Genomic DNA, 17,949 nt, shown 5'->3' on the forward strand with positions numbered 1-17,949 from the left:
GGCGGAACATTTCATTTGTTTATTTTTGCCTTGCATCATTTGTACAAAAAAAGAAAAAAATACACGCCTCCCATATTCATCAAACCAAGAGAGAGAACGTTGTCATCCGCGATGATGGTTGGCCAGGATTGTGCTATGTGGTGAAGTTCATTTTCAAGACGAGAGACGTCGAGACTGGGAGGTAACCGGGTTCGAATCCCGGTGCCGGCTGTGCTGTCTGGGGTTTTCCTGGGTTTTCCTCAGACGCTTTCAGACATATGTCGGCACAGTTCCCTTAGAAGTCGGCCCAGGACGCACATTCCCCCAGGGCGTCAGTCGTGACGTTGCCCACATACGTGAGGCCGACAACGGCAAGCCCTATCACCACCCACCACAACCACCATCATTTTCAAGAGCATAGAGAAGGACAAGGAACACCAACGCATCTCCTGCTGGCTGTTCCTTATCTTGCGTCACCCCCGTGTGTCAAACAGGCGGATGAATATTCAATTAACGAATTAATTAATAAAAAATCAATAAGTGTCGACGCGGCTTTTTTTCTGCAATATTTTTCCTGATACGTAAAACAACGTGTTCCGTAAGCGTGCGAAGTGAAATATAAAGTTAGGATGTTTATTCTATTAATAAGCGCATGCAAATGACCCGCTCACTACTCAATTCATAGTCGATGTCACAAGGTTCTTTACCAAAAGAAATTTCTTCGATAGCGCCACCTATTCACGAATTATGCAGCCGGGGGATTTTTGTGAAACACCCTGTATATAGTAAAAAGCTCATCAGGGGCGGATTTAAGGGTCTGTCATGGGGGGGGGGGGGGACGCGGTCTTAAGGAAATTTCGTGTTTTGCGGCGCAGCATCGTCCAGGAGATAGGGTTTTTACATAGGGGACGGGACCGTATGGGGGCGATCGCCCCCCCCCCCCCTTAAATCCGCCACTGAAACCGTTCTATCCTCTTTCTGAAGCTCATTGTATTGGCCAGGAGGAAATCTCTTCGTCTGAAAGGGCAGAAAGGAGGAACCTATGTTCGCGGAAGTGTCCCCAGATTGATCGAAAACTAAAGCTATAAAATGTCGTTACTCCCCCACTACGCTTTGGGCATGGCATGCTTGACATCCATTCTCATGTTAATGACATTGTTAATGTTAGCGACATTGCTAATGATTTGGGTCGTTCGCTATTGCGCATATATACGAATTTTCGACTTCTTTTGAATACCGATGCGAATTACATCAAATACGGGATTCTATATTCGAATTAAGTTTTGATGGTTTAACTCTAACAGAGTATCAAGTGAAACCTACCATGGTCGATTCATTCCATGGCTGATTCATTTCCATAGCAAAATTCGGATTTTTAGGATAGAACGGCTTTTGCTCTATATTGCAATCTACGCGCTACTGTCTCTGAGAGGGTATCCACCTGGCCATACTCATAACGCAAATGTAAAGGCGACACTTCCCACAGCTTTATATTATAATCCATACTTATGGACTTCGGCTTTCCAGCTTTCGGTTAAGACTTTGGCTCAGCCATCACGGAAGGCAGCAAAACACAGAAGAAAGATTGCAGGCAGGAGTCATGGATGGAACATCATATATTGCATCATATCACATCAGATTGCTTCACGGCCATGTAAACAATACTCCGCATCCAAACGGTAATCACATTCTTCACATGAGGTTATGAGCACGAGTCCCCGCACTTTATCCCCTGGTAGTTCTTGTTCATATTAACTTTTGCCCGCTTCACAACGCCGAAGTCACCCTTGGAATCTACGAATGCTGGTGGTGCTGAACACAGGTAGTGAAAGTGGACGTCGAAGATGACGTAGCCGCCCGTGAAGTTATGGTTTTGGAAAGACCAACACATCTGTCAACAAAAGAAATATGTTGTCAGCAGGTTGTAATGCTTCCTCGTAATTTGTACAAACTCACTCATTCCCTCAAAAAGGTCTTCGAACTAATAGCTGTACAGTATGTAATCCTTCAGAGTCGGAACAATTCCGCATCTACATTTTATATCCTGACCTTTCGCAAACCGACATCCATTCATTTTAACGAAACCCCGAGAGGAGGGACAAGGGACACACACAACTTGTCCCTTCAACAACCCTTCTTTTCTCTCGTCTTGCCACCACACCACTACTACAACTACGAGCTCGCTATTTTGAATAGAACAAATCATAACAATCTTCGCCTTATAGCAGAGTGACAGCGTTACAAGTAACTGTCAGAGGAGCTCGTTCCTTTTACAAGTAACTATGCCAAAGTTCCTAGTTACCTTTAGCTCGCTTTTCACTCTCGTCCACATATTTCCTTGCTTTCTCTACGGTTCCATTATTGCGTTTCTTGCCATAAAACGTGATATTCAATCAGTGACATTATTTTATTCAGGAGGTAAGAACGGCTGCCATTGAAATGAAGCTGAACCACTGTGCGCCTACCTGGGGTAAGATGCAAAGCGTTCGGAAAGACCTCTATAGGAGAAACGCCATCATGACATTGGTCGACAGAATGAAACCGAAACAAATCGGAAGGAGGGCTGGGTTCCACGAACGGACACTTGTTCGCTGTCTCCCATGGAAAGAAAAATAGGCCCGAGGGTCGCCTCCCTTCAAGGGACCATGTCGTAGTCACCTCAAGGTAGTAGCTTTCGGGCGCACCTTGTTCACCTTTAGCTTCAAGCGTGGTTGAATTCTACCGAATTTTGGCGCTGTCGAAGTCATTTTTTTAGAAATAGGGAGAGGTCTATTGTTGGACATAAACGAAAACGATCTAAGCGTGCTGCACTCTGCCGCAGGCAACTCAAGGCCTAACTCAACTGCTCACGCGCGCTGCACCTGCGCAATGTTATTTGTGTCTGTAGTAACTTGGAAGTAACTTATTCTTTTTAAAGTAACTCAGTAACTGCGAATTACATTTCATGCTGAACAAATTCATCATTAACTTAGTTTCATTTTGCATACGGTAACTTGCAAAGAGTTCATTTTGACGGGTAACTTCTCAGTCTATGCCTTATATATAGGGACGCAGCAGGGTGTAGGGACGCTATTCGGTCAAAGCCAGACAGCTATACTGCTCAAGTGCAACTTGCGCGCGTTTTCTTTGCACTATTGCAGAACTTATTTATAAGTAAATTTTTTAAGCGGTTCCTGTGTGTGCAGAGGTAGAGCACCTGCATTTTCCCCCCATTTCCCTAACTTAATATCTGCTTTGGAAGCTCGGACAACACGGCTTCGGTTGGCTTCCCAGGAACACATTTTGAGAGACTATCCTATCGCAGTTTTGGACGAGTCTTTTGCTTTCCAGCAGCGTGTCTGGTATTTTGAACGCAACATAAAGTTTGTGGTGTAGTATGTCAAACATAGGAACACAAAAAGCCACATAAGCGTATATCGTAGAAGGACACAAACGAACACCGATGAAGTCGTCGACAGGAAGTTCCAAAGCTTGTTCACCCTTGAAATATGTCCCGAAATATCCTCTTTCGAAGGCAGTCAGAAAATGATTTCGGCTAGCGGACAATTGAGTAAACGCTACCAAAGTACGGCGGTATAGTGCGGCCATTCGAAGGTTGTGTCACCAAACTCTGGGATCGTACTAGATAGCGCACGCGAGAAATTTAAAAGTTGCCGCGAAGACGACGACGCTACTCGGATGGCGGGCAACTATGGAGAGCGAGAAGGACTGGTATGCTTACCGGCCTATCCACCCTATGGGAGCGCGGAAATGGCACTCGGTGACGTAAGATTGTTTACGTCTATGCGCTGACGTTCGCTCCGCGCGGAACGGCTTTTGTGGGACCGCGAGATGCTCTTCTGCTTCACGTGTGTTCCTGTGAAAGGCAGAACCTTGCACCTCGTCGACTAATACACAAAACGTACTGATGCAGGATCCACATCGCGCGCAATCATGATTGGGTAGTGATTGTGATCTCCCCCAGGTGTGGACAAAGCGAGTCTTGGCGACAGAGATAAACAACGCAGACACTTGTCCCCCATTCGGGAACATGATTACACAGTCCAAGATTCAAGGAGGGTTGCACAGTAAATCATTTTACACCTTTATTTGCTCAAACAAGGTGTATTCTTATAAAAACACCCTTTTCTATTCCACAAAGAGTGCAAAAAGTGCATTACTAAAGGTGTAATATCGACATACACCACGTCTTATCCAATATGGATCATTAAAGCTGTAAAGTGGGGTGTTGAAACAGGTGTTTTCCGTCGAATGCACCTTTTTTACACCCATTTGAATTGGGAGTATGGTGTTAAAAATGGTGTTTTTTTTTCGTGAGAGAAAAATTATGCTGGTTTCACAGCTCCGCTCAGCAAGTAATCACGTTATAGACGATAACCTGAGTTAAAAACACACTATTTGACAGGGAGGGATGTTAGAAATTTAGCTTATACCTTTGACTCGTTGTAAGCGTGGGTGTTGATTGCAAAAACACATTCCCGCCACCGTTACAAACGTTTCCCGCCCCACCACATGTAACGAACGTGCCCCAACAAATTTTATTTCAGTATATGATACATCCGACACGCCAATATAGGCTACTGAGGGTGCCCCAGGTCTCTTTATGCCTCTGCTCTCACGTTGGTCCCACAGTGCTAACAAGCTAACGAGGCGTGCCTGCGACGCATTGCACTCCGGTTTAGGTTCTACGATGGAACCACGGCTGGAAGTCTACCGCGTTCGCGGTGCTGCTTGCCATAGAAGCAAGAACGTCGAACTGTATGTCTCGGCCAGTGGTGTCGGTATGCTGCCGCGGAAGCTCCTATTACACTATTTGCGAGGGAATATTCGCTAGCAAATAATTCCACCATAAAAAGTGTTTTCAATAGAATACTCCCATTTTAAGGGTGTCTTTGTTTTTAAACACCTATTATAACAGTGTTTTATTACGAATACACTTAACTAAAGGGTGCCTTAGAAAACACCCATCATTTGAGTGTAAAGGCAACACCAAAAAGGTGTGCGCCATGGGACAAGCCATTTACACCAAAAAAGTGTAAAAAAGTTTACTGTGTGGCGCAATCGCAGTGGCTCCTTTCACCCTCGTCGTCTCGCTACTCGCACTGCCGCTTCCGGTTTCGCAAGATTGCAGCGATGACAGCGGCCCGCACTAGGAAAACAGCCAAACGCCGAAATACACAAAATCGCATTTGTATTAATGTAAATTTCTTTCAAGTAGACATCTTGGACCAGTGTTTTCTTTGAATTTGAAACTTCAGGGGGCATTATGCAAAGCTTCCACCAGACGGTTGCAAACGAAACAACAAGATCACGAACGTGAAGTGCGGACGGCGCGGCGCGCACAGCGGGATTGCGCCGACCATGATTGCTGGTCGATCCAGATTGTGCGCGACAGTGCGAAAGCAACTGGGCTGGTGGATGGCCTATCGCGGCATCACGAGCCGCGAAGTCTCGCGCAGTTTCACTTTATTTTCGATTGCTTTCGGTGTTTGATGCTTTTTGCATGGTGTTCGCAACGTCACATTACGATTACAAAACGCATAACATCTTTGAATGCCTAGTGAACCTCTGCATTACTCACCATAAAAATAAAGTTGTTGGTGCCACACACCTTTTTAAGTATTAGATTCTCGAGAATTTAAAACACTGTTAATATAATAGCATGTATCGCTATGTTTTCGGAAATGACGCAGCTAGAGCTAATCTCAGCGGGAACTACAAGAAATTACGTGACGTACAGAGCATATACCATGATGTTTAACTTTTCCACTTAAATTGATATATTGCATTAAATCTCAGCGTGTCACTGCCGGTATGTGCGAAACTTATTCCTCGAAAAGAATTCCAAGGATGAGTACGTGCCCACACAAATTTCATTCATGCACACTACACTACACGCGCACTACAAGCAGCGTGGGACGCAGGCAACCAAGTAGCTCAAAATGCTGTAGCGAACATTTCAGGAGAATCGCCGAGTGACATTTTCTTCGTGTACTTTGAGGCGCTACCTTTACCATACATTAAAAGCGAACACATTACTGCCAACTGCTGGGTGGACCCCTGCACGACTTCAAGTTCGGCCGTTGTTCGATTATCAGGATTATGATAAGTGCGCAGCGTGATGCACCAGTACGCCACATCTTCCTTTCCCTCAAATTTGCAGCGTACTGATTCAATTTCGCAGGTACTCCCGGGTTATCCGCGGTGCTCCTTGCACATGGGGCTACGAGGGCGCGTGCAGCGACAGCGAGCAGAGCCCTTCGTAGCCACCTGTCGGCAGGCACGTCGGCGTGACCCATAGGCTAACCTCTTTCATCGATCAACTCATTTATTTCATTAGTAGTCATGCCTATCCGGGATAATTGATCGAGATACCGACATGCAAGGGCAGCGTGGCTGTCATACGAAGAGCACAGAAGAAGTGTCTGCAAATGAATCTCCTCTTTCAGGCAGAAAGCTAACACCGCTGTGGAGCACACCCGTTGCGTTTTATGAAATATGCCATTTGACACGGCGCTTCTGTAGAATACACTATTAGAAACTATCGTTTGGAACTTTCGCCGCAGAGGCTTGTGATACACACTGAATACGGGGTGTCACACCTAACATATATTGAAAGAAAAAAAAAATATATATATATATATGCTGAAGGGTACGCCTTAGGAGGGCATTAGCAAACTCGAAATCAAAGCGCAGCTTCGAAGTTGTCCGTATGAGAACACCTGGTCCCTTCGGTCACCTGATACCAGAGCAGTTTTCAAAAAAAAAATCTGATAGATCGTTCGCAAAAAAAGAAAAATCGTGAAGAAACAATATTTCTTCTTCATTTTGTTCATCGCGCATCTTCGGAGACGCGTCTTCCATCACCCCCAGTGTGAGAGGGTGAATGAGCGCAGTGCTGTCTCATACGTTGAGGGCGTCTGTTGAGCTCTAACTTGCAAAAACAAAACAAAAACAAATGCACCCTGTGACATCGGAACTGCCCTTATGTTGGGTTGCATTTTTCTGTTAATGCTTTTCTTTTTCTGTTTTTCTGTTTTCTGCTGCTTGTAATGCATTTTTCTGTTAATGCTCTGTTAATGTTATGTTTTCTGTTAATGTTCTTCCAGCACGCAAGAGCCGAATGCGTGGTCTTTCCCTCTCTCACACTGGGAGTGAAGGAAAGACGCGTCTCCGAGATGCTTAATGAACAAAAAAAATGTTTTCTATCACGATTTTTGTGCGGATGATCTATCGAACGGATTTCTTTTTTCTAAAAAGAATAATAATAATAATTAAAAAGATAATTATTGAAAGTAAATTAAGACATTGCCTTAGGAATTTACTAATGCCCATCTAAGGAGTACCCTTCAGCATATGCTATATGGCACCTCATATGCATATATTTTTTTGAATATGTTCCCATTTACCTAGGGCAACCTGTATAAGCGAATCACCAGAAATGTAAAAAGATAGTGTAAGAGAGAATCAGGGAATATAAAATATACACTTTTATATACACTTTTATAATAAAAATATAAAATATACACTTTTACGTACATTTATACAGTTATATATACAGGAATTGGTTGTGGTAAGGCTACTAAGATACAGGACCTTCACAATGGTATACATACCTTTGTCGACATAGTGCAATCCGAGTCGTACGCTACTTTGACAGTGCTGTCGAACGTACCGCCCCATTTGTCGAATCGGATGGTGTCGGTTTCAAGGTACAAATTACGTTTGATCACTATATCATGATATCGTTCCTTGTGGCACACCTGAAAATAAGGACTCAAGGTAGAAGTCAGCATTACTACAAAACTATTGCAACAGATCAAATGGCATACATTATCATTTAGCGTTTTTAGAACACGTACACACTACTGAAATCGCTTACGAACCAACCCAACCTTCCAACTAAATTTCTCTGCCGAATCCCTTAGAACATAGCCCCTGATGTTCGAAACAGGATTGTGACAGTGAAAACGCCTTTCACGTCACACTTAAAAAGACTATTCCATCAGGAAACATGTGCACGAGAAAGATCGGTAACGTGTGGAAAGTCGACCGAGGACTGTAGCAATGTGGAAGAGGTAAACATTGATTTCAGTACCGTCTGTCGGAGGTTTTCGACGCACGTCAAATGAACCCCAGCTGGTCGAAATCACCCGCTATCCAACACTGTGGTACGTGCAACATGCAGACAACCCTTACATAAAAAATCACTAATCACTAATTTTATGGGAACAATATGGTAATGTTCGGCTCCCTCTGCAGCTGGGGACCTAAGGACGTAAAGTTGGGCACGCTAACGGGAGAGCAGCCCAGACGCTTGTCTCGTCTGCTTCCAGTTTTCGCCGCAATATAGTAATGGGGAACTCTCCTAGTCATTTCCTTGCCATTCTCTTTCTCTTTTTTGCCAGAATCCGAGCAGGCATAACACTTTTTTCACCCAGCCTCGATACAACCGGGCAGTGCGTTACGGTAACTATATAAGGTGTAGTCACATTCACACTGAGAATGTGGCGAGAGCCTGCATTGGCCCACACGCCGAAGTTCACGTGGGTTAGCAGACGACGATAGCCGAAGACGAACACGATTGAAGCTGTTAAAATAGCTAGATTCCCGGCTGATTCGGGTGGCCGGGATTAGGGTGGCCAATCTAGCGTGGTCGCACACCTAGCAGTTTCCCAGCTCAGGCCGCGTTGTCATGAAATGACCAGCGAAAAATGTGGTCGGCTGTTCGTCTTTATCTTGCCGCTGTTTATTACCACGGACACTTGCATAGTTCACTGTACGTATGTAACCATAATCTGACCAAGTGAGCGGCCGTGAATTGATGGCGTAAACGGGTGGTGGTATTCATTCTGGCTCCCACATCTTATTGCTGTTTGTAATAATAAGGAGCACAAACGCGCAAATACTGGATACTAGGAAACAATTGGATACTACCAGAGGCAGACCGTTCTCTTTAATTATTATTTTTTTTGTAGGGGGACCATAACTGGGCAGCATACTACTACACTACGGTCAGTTGCAAAAACCGGCAGATACGTGGGTCAAGACTTTCCCACTCATTTGATCCGCGCCTATGTCCAACATAGCGTTGTGCCAGCGGCCATGGCCAGCGGCTGTGGAGTGTGTCATTCGCTGTCTGTTTCCCAAACTGCTTTTTTCCGGAAGGCGTTGGGTGCTTCTCGTTTCCCCATAGAACAATGCTGCATCTAGTATTCCTCATTTTCAACAAGGACACTTGTCACTGAAAGCCTGTCTCCTTTCCTTTAGAAGGCGATGTAGGGCGCAGACTAACTGGGATAACGATTAAAGGGGAAAAGACCTAGTGACACGGGACAAAAACGACACAACCGAAGTGAGGATTCTGTATTCTGTGTATCGTTCTTGCCACCTTTTCTCGAGGTCCTTTTTCCTTACCCCTATAACGTTCACTGTCCAAACCATGACAGTCAATCTCGGCTTACCAATTCTTTTGGATTCGCCTGGGTGACACTCCGGCATGGAGCTGTGAGTGGTCTATAAGCATCCGTGTAGGCAGTTATAAGGGCCGCAGCGCTAAAAGAGAGCACTTCCGCTGTTTTCAAAGGCAGCGGTTGGAACCCAGTCACATGCCTGAATGACAGCGACTCAACCTGCAAGAACAGTAATGGTAGCTTCAACATCAATACTTATATGCATGGGGTGAGCCCACATCTTGCTTAGCTAAGAGCGTATGAACACCTCGTTCAGCAAAACTCGTGGCATTTGCCCTTTTGCCGTAAGCTGAACCGCAGTACCACAGTTGGGAAAGACGGGGCAAAATCTAGCGCGCGTGCATAGCCAGGCACCTGTCTTGGGCCAGGCACCTGTCTTATCGACGCCATCTGTCGAGCTGGGAACGCTCCTCGATCTTTGCCGAAAGACTAAATGGCATGGCTGGTTGGCTCGTTTGGTTGAGGTCGTGGGAATGAATTCTCCCTGCGGATGTGCGCTTTCCGGTTTTCCTGCAGACCTTCCAGACGCATGTCGGCACAGTGACCTGTGAAGTTGGCCCACAACGCGTACTAACCTGCTCGTCACAACTGTTCTGTCCAGCTGTGCACGGCTGTATACTCAGTAGAAACAGTTGTTTGCGGCAATAACAGCGTCTCCGTCAGTTGACTGGGGAATCGTTCCAGTTCCCTGTGCATGTTTCCCACGCACATTTATCTATCAAGTAGACGACCCAATTGCTATAAATGTTCTCCCGTACGAGGTCGGTCAACCAGCCAGCGTTCTGGTCTGGGTCTGCGACTGAATATTTTACTGTAGCACGGTTTCACCAACACAGATTAACATTTCAACCGAGATCAGCAGTCCCTGAACTTGATTGTAACCATCAACTTCACTTCATCAAGAGTAGTTATTGTCACTAAAACACTCAGCACATATCTGACTAATGTTGCTAAAAGTAATTAAAGTGTTAATTTCAGTTTTTAGCTACCCTTGACCTTAGAGTTCGAAGCTAAGCAGCGTTGGTGAAACCGCGCCAATGTCATATTGCGAGTGGCACTATTTCCATCGTACATAGTACCCATGCGACGGATTGTTCAGTTTCCAAACATTGGATAACTTTGCTTACGAATGATGACTGCATAGACGGCATGCCAGGTCCCTGCCAGGGTGACGGTCCTGTAGCCCTGCATACGTTTGGGTCCATTATATTACGATTAAGAGTTGCTCGGTACACCAATGCGTCTTGCTTAATTACTCTGTAAACAGAAGAGAGCCAGCCATGAGAAGCAGCCCTCTAGCTAGTAGACATCGACACAAGACTTACGAGACATTCATTTCGGCGCACTAGGGAGCCTATTCCATTCAATAGCAGCGACCGAACAGTAATGTTTGTCCACACCGTCCACACACGCACAGTACGAACCTGGACGCACGTGATGACCACGACAATGCAATGCATACGTTAGGATACATAGTAAAAATGATCGGTAGCTGGAAATTGGAGCGAAGTCGCAGCTGTTAGTGTGTGGTGGTCGAGACGGTACCAGATACTAGGAAATCACAGGGTGAGCGCGCCATTTCAGATTGGTTTTCCCACGCTATCCACCATTGTCTGGCGTCTGATGACACGCAGACGATGCGGTTTATTGTCCGGGAAGAGTGAATTTACTTTCCCGTATTCAGCAGTCCCACTTAGTCACTGGTTTAGTGACGTCTGAGAACTTCGTCCGCAAACCACCAATCACCACCCTGCCGTTCTAAGCCGACTGCCGTGAGGCCCTTTGTGGCCTCCATGGAGTTTGTGTGCACAATGCGTAGGCCTAATCTACGCTTCGCCGGAAATTTTTAGGCGAATTACTGGTAAGTTTAGACTTACCTGTCGACTAGAAGCGTTCGTTAGGCGGATGTGGTTGCACTCCAATGAATATTTGCCCGCAATGTCATTTTTTTTCGCCGTTCACACGGCATAAACCCGGCGATCTAGTAATGGTCTAACTCTCATGTATTCGCATAGGAGAGATTTAAACTAAGGGGGGGGGGGTAGTTTAAAGCCGGTCTAGCGCGGAGCAGCTGTAAATGAGCATTTCGAGAAAAAACCCAAAATAGTTTTTGCTAGATACTGTTGCCTACTTTTCAAGTCGAAATTGCAGAAATTAAGGAAAAAGAACGTTGTGATGGACCCGTGAGCGAAGTATGTGAGGCAATAAACCCCCCGCCAAAAAAAGTTATCGGTATGGAGCGGAATTTTGAAATCCGCTCTGCAAATTTAGAACAGATATCGTCCACGTTAGTGATGTCAACATTGGCAGCTACACACAAGTCGCTTTCCGATCCAAAGCTGACAGGAGGTCGCGCACAAACAGCTGTTACCTCCAGCAACAAAAGCGGCGCTGATTATGCGTGGTTCCTTAAATACAACACCTAGTGCCTCTGTTATGCATCATTAACAATAGTGTTTGCTGTGCTGCCGTTGCTGGTTCTGGTTGATACATTTAACGATTTGTTGCACACTATAGTGATCGCCGGTACTTGTGAAATATCTTTGTTTTCCTCGTTTACTGTTAAGTGCGTCCTGTTAAAAATGAATCGGTCGTGTAAACGGAGGTCACAAGAGCGAGGGATAAGGGGGTAGTCGCATGAAGCAGTTATACCTCCATGTACTTTACAGCTATACAGCGGAGGATGGTACATGTTGCCCAGGATGTGAAGGCATAAATATCGAACACGTTGCTCGCCTTTGAAATGTTAAGACTGACGTCCCAGAATAGTAGTGCATTAACAAGGTACAATATTTCAGGTCTCACTCTTGAAAAGGCACCACATGCAGGAAGCTCTACATCCTCTTGAAAGCTTTGTTTGCTTGCCCAGAAAGATGCAAGCTCCCTAGGAAAGCACTGTTGCGTTGTGTGTCATTATGAAAGCACTATGTTTTCGAAATCGCTATGAGCTTGTTTCTCGGCGCAATTTTGTGCTGGTGAGATCGGGTTATGCTTGTCGGCATCAATCCATTGTGCTGCTGTACATGTCGACTGGGAGAAATTTTGATTAAAAAAAAGCAAGCATGACTTTAGGACTTGGTTATTCGATAAAAGTACATGTAGAAATATCTCGCAGAGGCATACAAGCAAATATTGCGAGGAGTGTTTTGTGTCAACAGATTTGTATTGACAAATTAAAGCCTCCACAGGGGCATATAAACTCAACAGTAGAGTGTCAAGTAGCCCATGTAGTCATGATGTCGATGCCACTGTTAGCAGTGTGCAGATGCTGCGTGCAAAATTCAGCGAATTGTGGGCTACTTTCTCCCTCCCTTCAATCAGCTTGTGACAATATGTATAGTGCGCATGCGTTGTGGCCAACCGGCTTCATAGCCGGAGAGACTACGTGATCGATTTAAACCCGACGTCATTAAACAACGGTTTAAGTGGCTTGGTGAATACGGGCAACTGAGTTTACTCGCGGCTCTTTCGGGACAACGACCAGGTAGAAAAAGTATGTTTATGTGAGTGTTGGTGCGTATGACTTGAACGCGGTTTCGTTGAACCATCAAGTGTGTGCAAGTGTAATCAGCGCAACATTTCCATCCTTTCGAAGCCTGCCGCTAAGATATTCGTATAAGCAGCACCCCGGACCCTCACGTCGCACACATATGGTCTACTCACTGTACAAGTTGATTGAAGTTAGCCATGAGGGTGCTTGGTTGTTGGCTTCCCCGGAGTATGGCCACACCTAGAAGCACGTAGCCAAAGTTCCTCCTTGGCGTTGGTTCTGCTCTCATATCGATATTTATAAGTCTGTCCGTTTCCTGAGAGAATTCAATCAACGCCTATCACTAGAACGTTGTCATTGTTGGTATTGGTGGCAATTTCGACAACGCACGCGCAGGACACTCAACTCAGTTGGCGATTGAAATGAGCGAGTGGTATACGAATGGTTAGGTTTCTGTAATGTTGGCTTCCTCGGCACGCTGCGCATAAAATTGCATCCTGTGGCAGTTGAATCACCAATGTATCAGCTTCAGAGATCCGCCACAAAGGAATCAAGTAAGGGACTGTCGACTATCACGCGGCGGATACTAGAACGCACCTTTTGACGACACCTAATATTCCCAATAGGACATTAAAGGGCCCACATGCTGACAACAGTTCACCGGATTATGTTTATTACATGTTCCATGTGATATGTGTTACGTTTCGATGATAACTTTCCTGCGCGAATCAACTGCCGCGATGAAACAGTACTACATAGGTACTACAAGCAGGTACGGATCCAGGATTTTTCTGAAGGTGGGGGTGTGGGTCCTGTCGTGGATAGCATATGCTGCTACACGGTCAAGGACAATTGAAGCTATGTAACGACAGGAAGAGAGGGGTGTCGGAACGTTCAGATCCCCCCCTTATCTCAATCCGCCCTAGACTACAAGGTGACACTCTAATCTGATGAACATAACTACCACGGCAGGCCGTATCCCCCTTGTGCAGCGTCGGCGTTAGCTCTCCCTACCTCACAACACAATTTTTCGACAGAAACGTTTAAGACGAAACTCCTGACTTACTGTTAGAAAGGCTTCGACATGACCGACATAAATTGAAACACTTGGACGGAGTTCCATGTCCAGGACAGCGAAGTCTCTGATCTTTGGCCAGTACGCTGCGATGGAATTTTCAAGTTTGCCTTGATTAGCGTTGGCTTTTCTAAAACAGAGTCCACCAACACGTCCCCCAATGCACCAGGACACGCGCTTCTCAGTACACTAATTTTGACGCATGCTCGTTTTCAGAGATAGAACTACTTCACTTACGAGCTCGGTATGTCGATACCAATTTTGCTTCTCGCAAGACCGAGATTCTTGTTTTTTAGTTGATTGATGTCTTGGACGGTGAAGAACATGAAGTAACACACATCGTCCAGTGGGTGAAATGTTACCTGAACGACTGAACTGACGCAAGCAAGAAACTTATGAGGCAAAGCTGGGCATGAAATAACATTATGGATTAGCAGTGACGCAGTGAACAGAGTTCACAACGTACAAACAAAACGTCTGCAGCGATAATCGTCAATATCAAGGATTCACAATATAAACCACTTACGTGGTTTCAAGGTGGTGGTAGTAGTAGTACTCGTGGTTGTTGTCGTTGTCGTCGTAGTGGTTGTAGTCGTGGTTGTAGTCGCCGTGGTGTGGGTAGTCTTAGCTGGTACCGTGGTCGTAGTAATCGCCGTCGTAGTATCAACGAAAACTTCCTGAGTGGTTGCCTCCGTCGTGGTCAGAGTTAGGCTTTCTACTAAGAATAGCAAAATTAGTAGCCACGACATAATCGCTTCACTTGAATTGCGTTACGCTAAAACATTCCATCTCGGGATATTCCCTGAAAACAGCACTGATAACGTGATCTCAAAACCACAGCTGTGAAAGAATAACACGGCGCGAGGAGACTCGAGTGCCTGGCCTTCGCAAAACGCACGCGTTACGGGCCAGTGAGGATTGTCCGGACCGAACACAAAAGCTACTTTATTTTCTCAATGATAGGGTACACAGCTCCACCTGTTCATCTATGAGGGGTCGACAGTGTCCGCCGCTGCTGTTCAGCTGTAGACCCCCGCGGTTGATGTTGCACACCTAGGAAAAATTAAAACTATTGTAATTGAAAATGTATCGAAATTATAGTCGCAACACTGAATATAAGAAGACATTCGACAATATCGTATACCATGGAACGAATCTTACAGAGCATCCACTGTTACACATATTACATTAACAGTCTACCACAAGTGTCGGTGCTGGTGTTACAGGCATAAAATTTACTACAGTGTTAGGTCTTCCCATTCGGAGATTCGATCTATGTCACGGATACCCCTGCCTTACCCGTGTGCTCTAATTTACTCATAGTTTGAAGAAAGGAAAATTATCGCATAAAGTGCGCCTCGGCTTCAGCTTGGGAGTTACCAACATTCGCGAAACTGCGAACGCTATATACTGTGCTTTAAACCGCGCATGAGATGCGCGTGTCTTGACAGATATAGCATCATGCAGACAAAGCTCTTAACGTAACACTCACCTTCCAGAAGGTGCAACGTGAAGCGGGATTATGTGAGCACAAGAAACTACGTCCGGTGAGGTCCATGCATGACTGAACGACGACTGGACTGTTGCAACTTCTGCACGTCCTCGCATTAGCTCGCGCTGCTTCCTTCTGCTTCTTCGCAACAGATACTGGCCGCCGGTTTCAACAGGTGCATGCTTTCACAGCGCCAGCTGCTAACGGGAAGGTTCTAGGAGATCGCAGCCCTCGTCGGTAGTTCAGTCGGTGATGTGTGGCTTGCTGAGCTCAAGCTCGTGGGTTCGATCACGGCCGAGGACGGCAGCAGTATCGGGGAGGTAAAACGTCCCAATCTGCTAGATCACTTGCAATCCATCTAACCTCCCTACTGAACCGGCACCGCGATAATTAAACAAACGAGAGTGTGCAGTGTGACGCCACGTCAAGTCTTGGTTTATCGCCTAGATTAGTGTCCTTCCGCATGGTGGAGGCCAATGTGCCAAAGGAAACAATAGGTGGATGCAGGCTAGCTGGTCGTACCATGCGCAAGAATTCGAGACAAAACATAAAGCAGGCTTCACCTGTTAATATCTCAATAGGGCCCATGTATTGGAAATCTAAAAGCCCGTGAAACACATTCTGTTGACAGCGCTGTAATTCGCTGGTGGCACGTTTGCTGTGCGGAGCCCGGAAGACCAGCAATTTACAGTTCGTCAAACAGTTTTTCTTTTCCTCTCCCGATCTGTGCATCCGTCGACGCAGTTTACAACAATTCCCACTCTTGCCTTTCTTTTTTATTATTTTTGCAGCGGACCTCTTATCATAATCACTTGACTGTAGCGATAGTCACTTTTTGATGTAACTTCCCTAAAGTAGAAATTATTTATATTTTGCTTCTCGTTCAAGCAGGCAGAACGCGGGCTCCTTTCTTTTTATTTCGCTGCTGGATGGCAGTGACCTTGCCACGCGCGCGGCGCCGGAGTTTTGCCAGGCTCCAACAGCTCCCCATAGAGCCCATAGTTTGAAATAATTCACACAACACTGGGCACACGGCCAATGAAATTGCAACGTGGTGGATATTATGCAAAACCAGTCGGCCAATCAGGAGCCTCCATGTCTGGCTGGCTTTTCGGTCGGTCCTGGCTACCATCTACTGGATTTCAGGCCTGCCGCCGTTACTTAGTATTCAAAATAACTAAAGCGATTTTGGGGTAAAATAAAGATTTATTTGATACAAACTACTAATTCAAAGATCTGATACATGGGTGCACTGCGCGTACAAAGCCCACTGCGTTGCTGACACACTGGGACAAAGTTCGAAAATGAAGCAGAACGAACACACCCCGTTCAACTCCGAATACCCAGCCAGTCTCATGAGTGCGTACCATTTCACGATGAGCATCTTCTTTCGCTGCCTGCGGTGCATCCATTATAGCGAAGCGGAAAGCGCTTGTGTGGCACGTAATCCTGTCTTTGTTGACAGTCCTCGAAGTCCAACGGCGCTCGAACTTTTTCTTCACGCTCCAGCTAATTAAGCATTCCGGTACCGCAGTTGACAAATTGTTCGTGGGATAACAGTTATGTCCAGAAACAGTACAACACGCGTAGACTCACAAGGACGAACTAATAAACCCGCGTAATAAACCATATTTCTGCAAACTGTCCTGTCGATTGACACCACCGAACACAGGAGGACGACATGCCGGCCATGCTATTTCGAAACTATGCTGAGACGGCCGAGACGCTGTACGCACATGCGCGCTACAAAATGCGATTTCAAAACGTTCTCGACCAATCGGAGCGCGCGCACAGTCTAGGCCAATGGGCTTGTAACATGGTGTGTGGGCGCAGTGGTACATTCTCTACAGCCGCGTCCACGGGTACCTGAAGAGGACTGGTTTTGCTCCGCGTTGCTGCGCGATGTACTGGATGTACGGTACCAAGTCTTCGATATGTTTCAGAGCCACGTCGCAGCAGAACGTTCGTTTTTTGGAGCTACTTGAGCATTTTTTAATGGGGAGGTGATAGGGCCATATTTGGCAAGGTTCGATGAATACTGCGCGGAAAATTGGAATTTGCAGAACTTGGAATTCCGATTCTTGCTTTGTGCCCAACTGACGAAGTATATTCGGACCTCCGCTCCACACTGTGAAAATACTAACTGATTACGCATGCAAATAATTTCGGCATGGTACTAAGAACTTCCATTTCTCACTGAATTCTGAACTTGAAAGTTGGTGGTAACTTCGTTACATAATTACCTCAATAACGTAACTCGCAACTAGCAACTTTTGAGTGGTAATTAACATTCCCATTTCTGCTGAAATGTACTTTATTTGAGACGAATCTCTAAGAAATAGCACATGCGTGCTTTACCTGATGGAACATTGGTGTCCGATGGATGTTACACGCACGGGGAACAGATGATTCCCCCAAATATGACCAATGCACCTCAGAT

General features: G+C 45.8%; 1 protein-coding gene and 1 long non-coding RNA gene across 5 annotated transcripts; both read right to left on the reverse strand.

Annotated features, from left to right (window-relative positions):
• Positions 1-1,577: 1,577 nt before the first annotated feature.
• LOC135373630 (uncharacterized) lies at positions 1,578-7,734 on the reverse strand. Its single transcript, XR_010416528.1, has 2 exons — positions 7,596-7,734; positions 1,578-1,870 (listed from the first exon to the last, which is right to left on the reverse strand). It is a non-coding gene; the product is annotated as an uncharacterized LOC135373630 (long non-coding RNA).
• A 1,588-nt stretch (positions 7,735-9,322) lies between these two features.
• On the reverse strand, positions 9,323-15,636 carry LOC135373639 (uncharacterized). 4 transcript variants are annotated; one of them, XM_064606736.1, is made up of 8 exons: positions 15,510-15,636; positions 14,996-15,070; positions 14,544-14,732; positions 14,255-14,423; positions 14,009-14,147; positions 13,116-13,258; positions 10,580-10,637; positions 9,323-9,611 (listed from the first exon to the last, which is right to left on the reverse strand). In XM_064606736.1, exons 4-8 carry the CDS (start codon positions 14,341-14,343, stop codon positions 9,429-9,431), a joined length of 612 nt encoding a protein of 203 aa, XP_064462806.1. In that variant the 5' UTR covers positions 14,344-14,423; positions 14,544-14,732; positions 14,996-15,070; positions 15,510-15,636; the 3' UTR covers positions 9,323-9,428. The 4 variants fall into 4 exon arrangements, with proteins under 4 accessions (XP_064462806.1, XP_064462805.1, XP_064462807.1 ...); XM_064606735.1 differs by having other exon boundaries at positions 14,544-15,070; positions 15,527-15,636; XM_064606737.1 differs by lacking the exon at positions 14,996-15,070.
• Between the last annotated feature and the right edge of the window lie 2,313 nt (positions 15,637-17,949).

Source organism: Ornithodoros turicata, unplaced genomic scaffold (assembly GCF_037126465.1).
Source record: "Ornithodoros turicata isolate Travis unplaced genomic scaffold, ASM3712646v1 Chromosome28, whole genome shotgun sequence".
NCBI lineage: Eukaryota > Metazoa > Arthropoda > Arachnida > Ixodida > Argasidae > Ornithodoros > Ornithodoros turicata.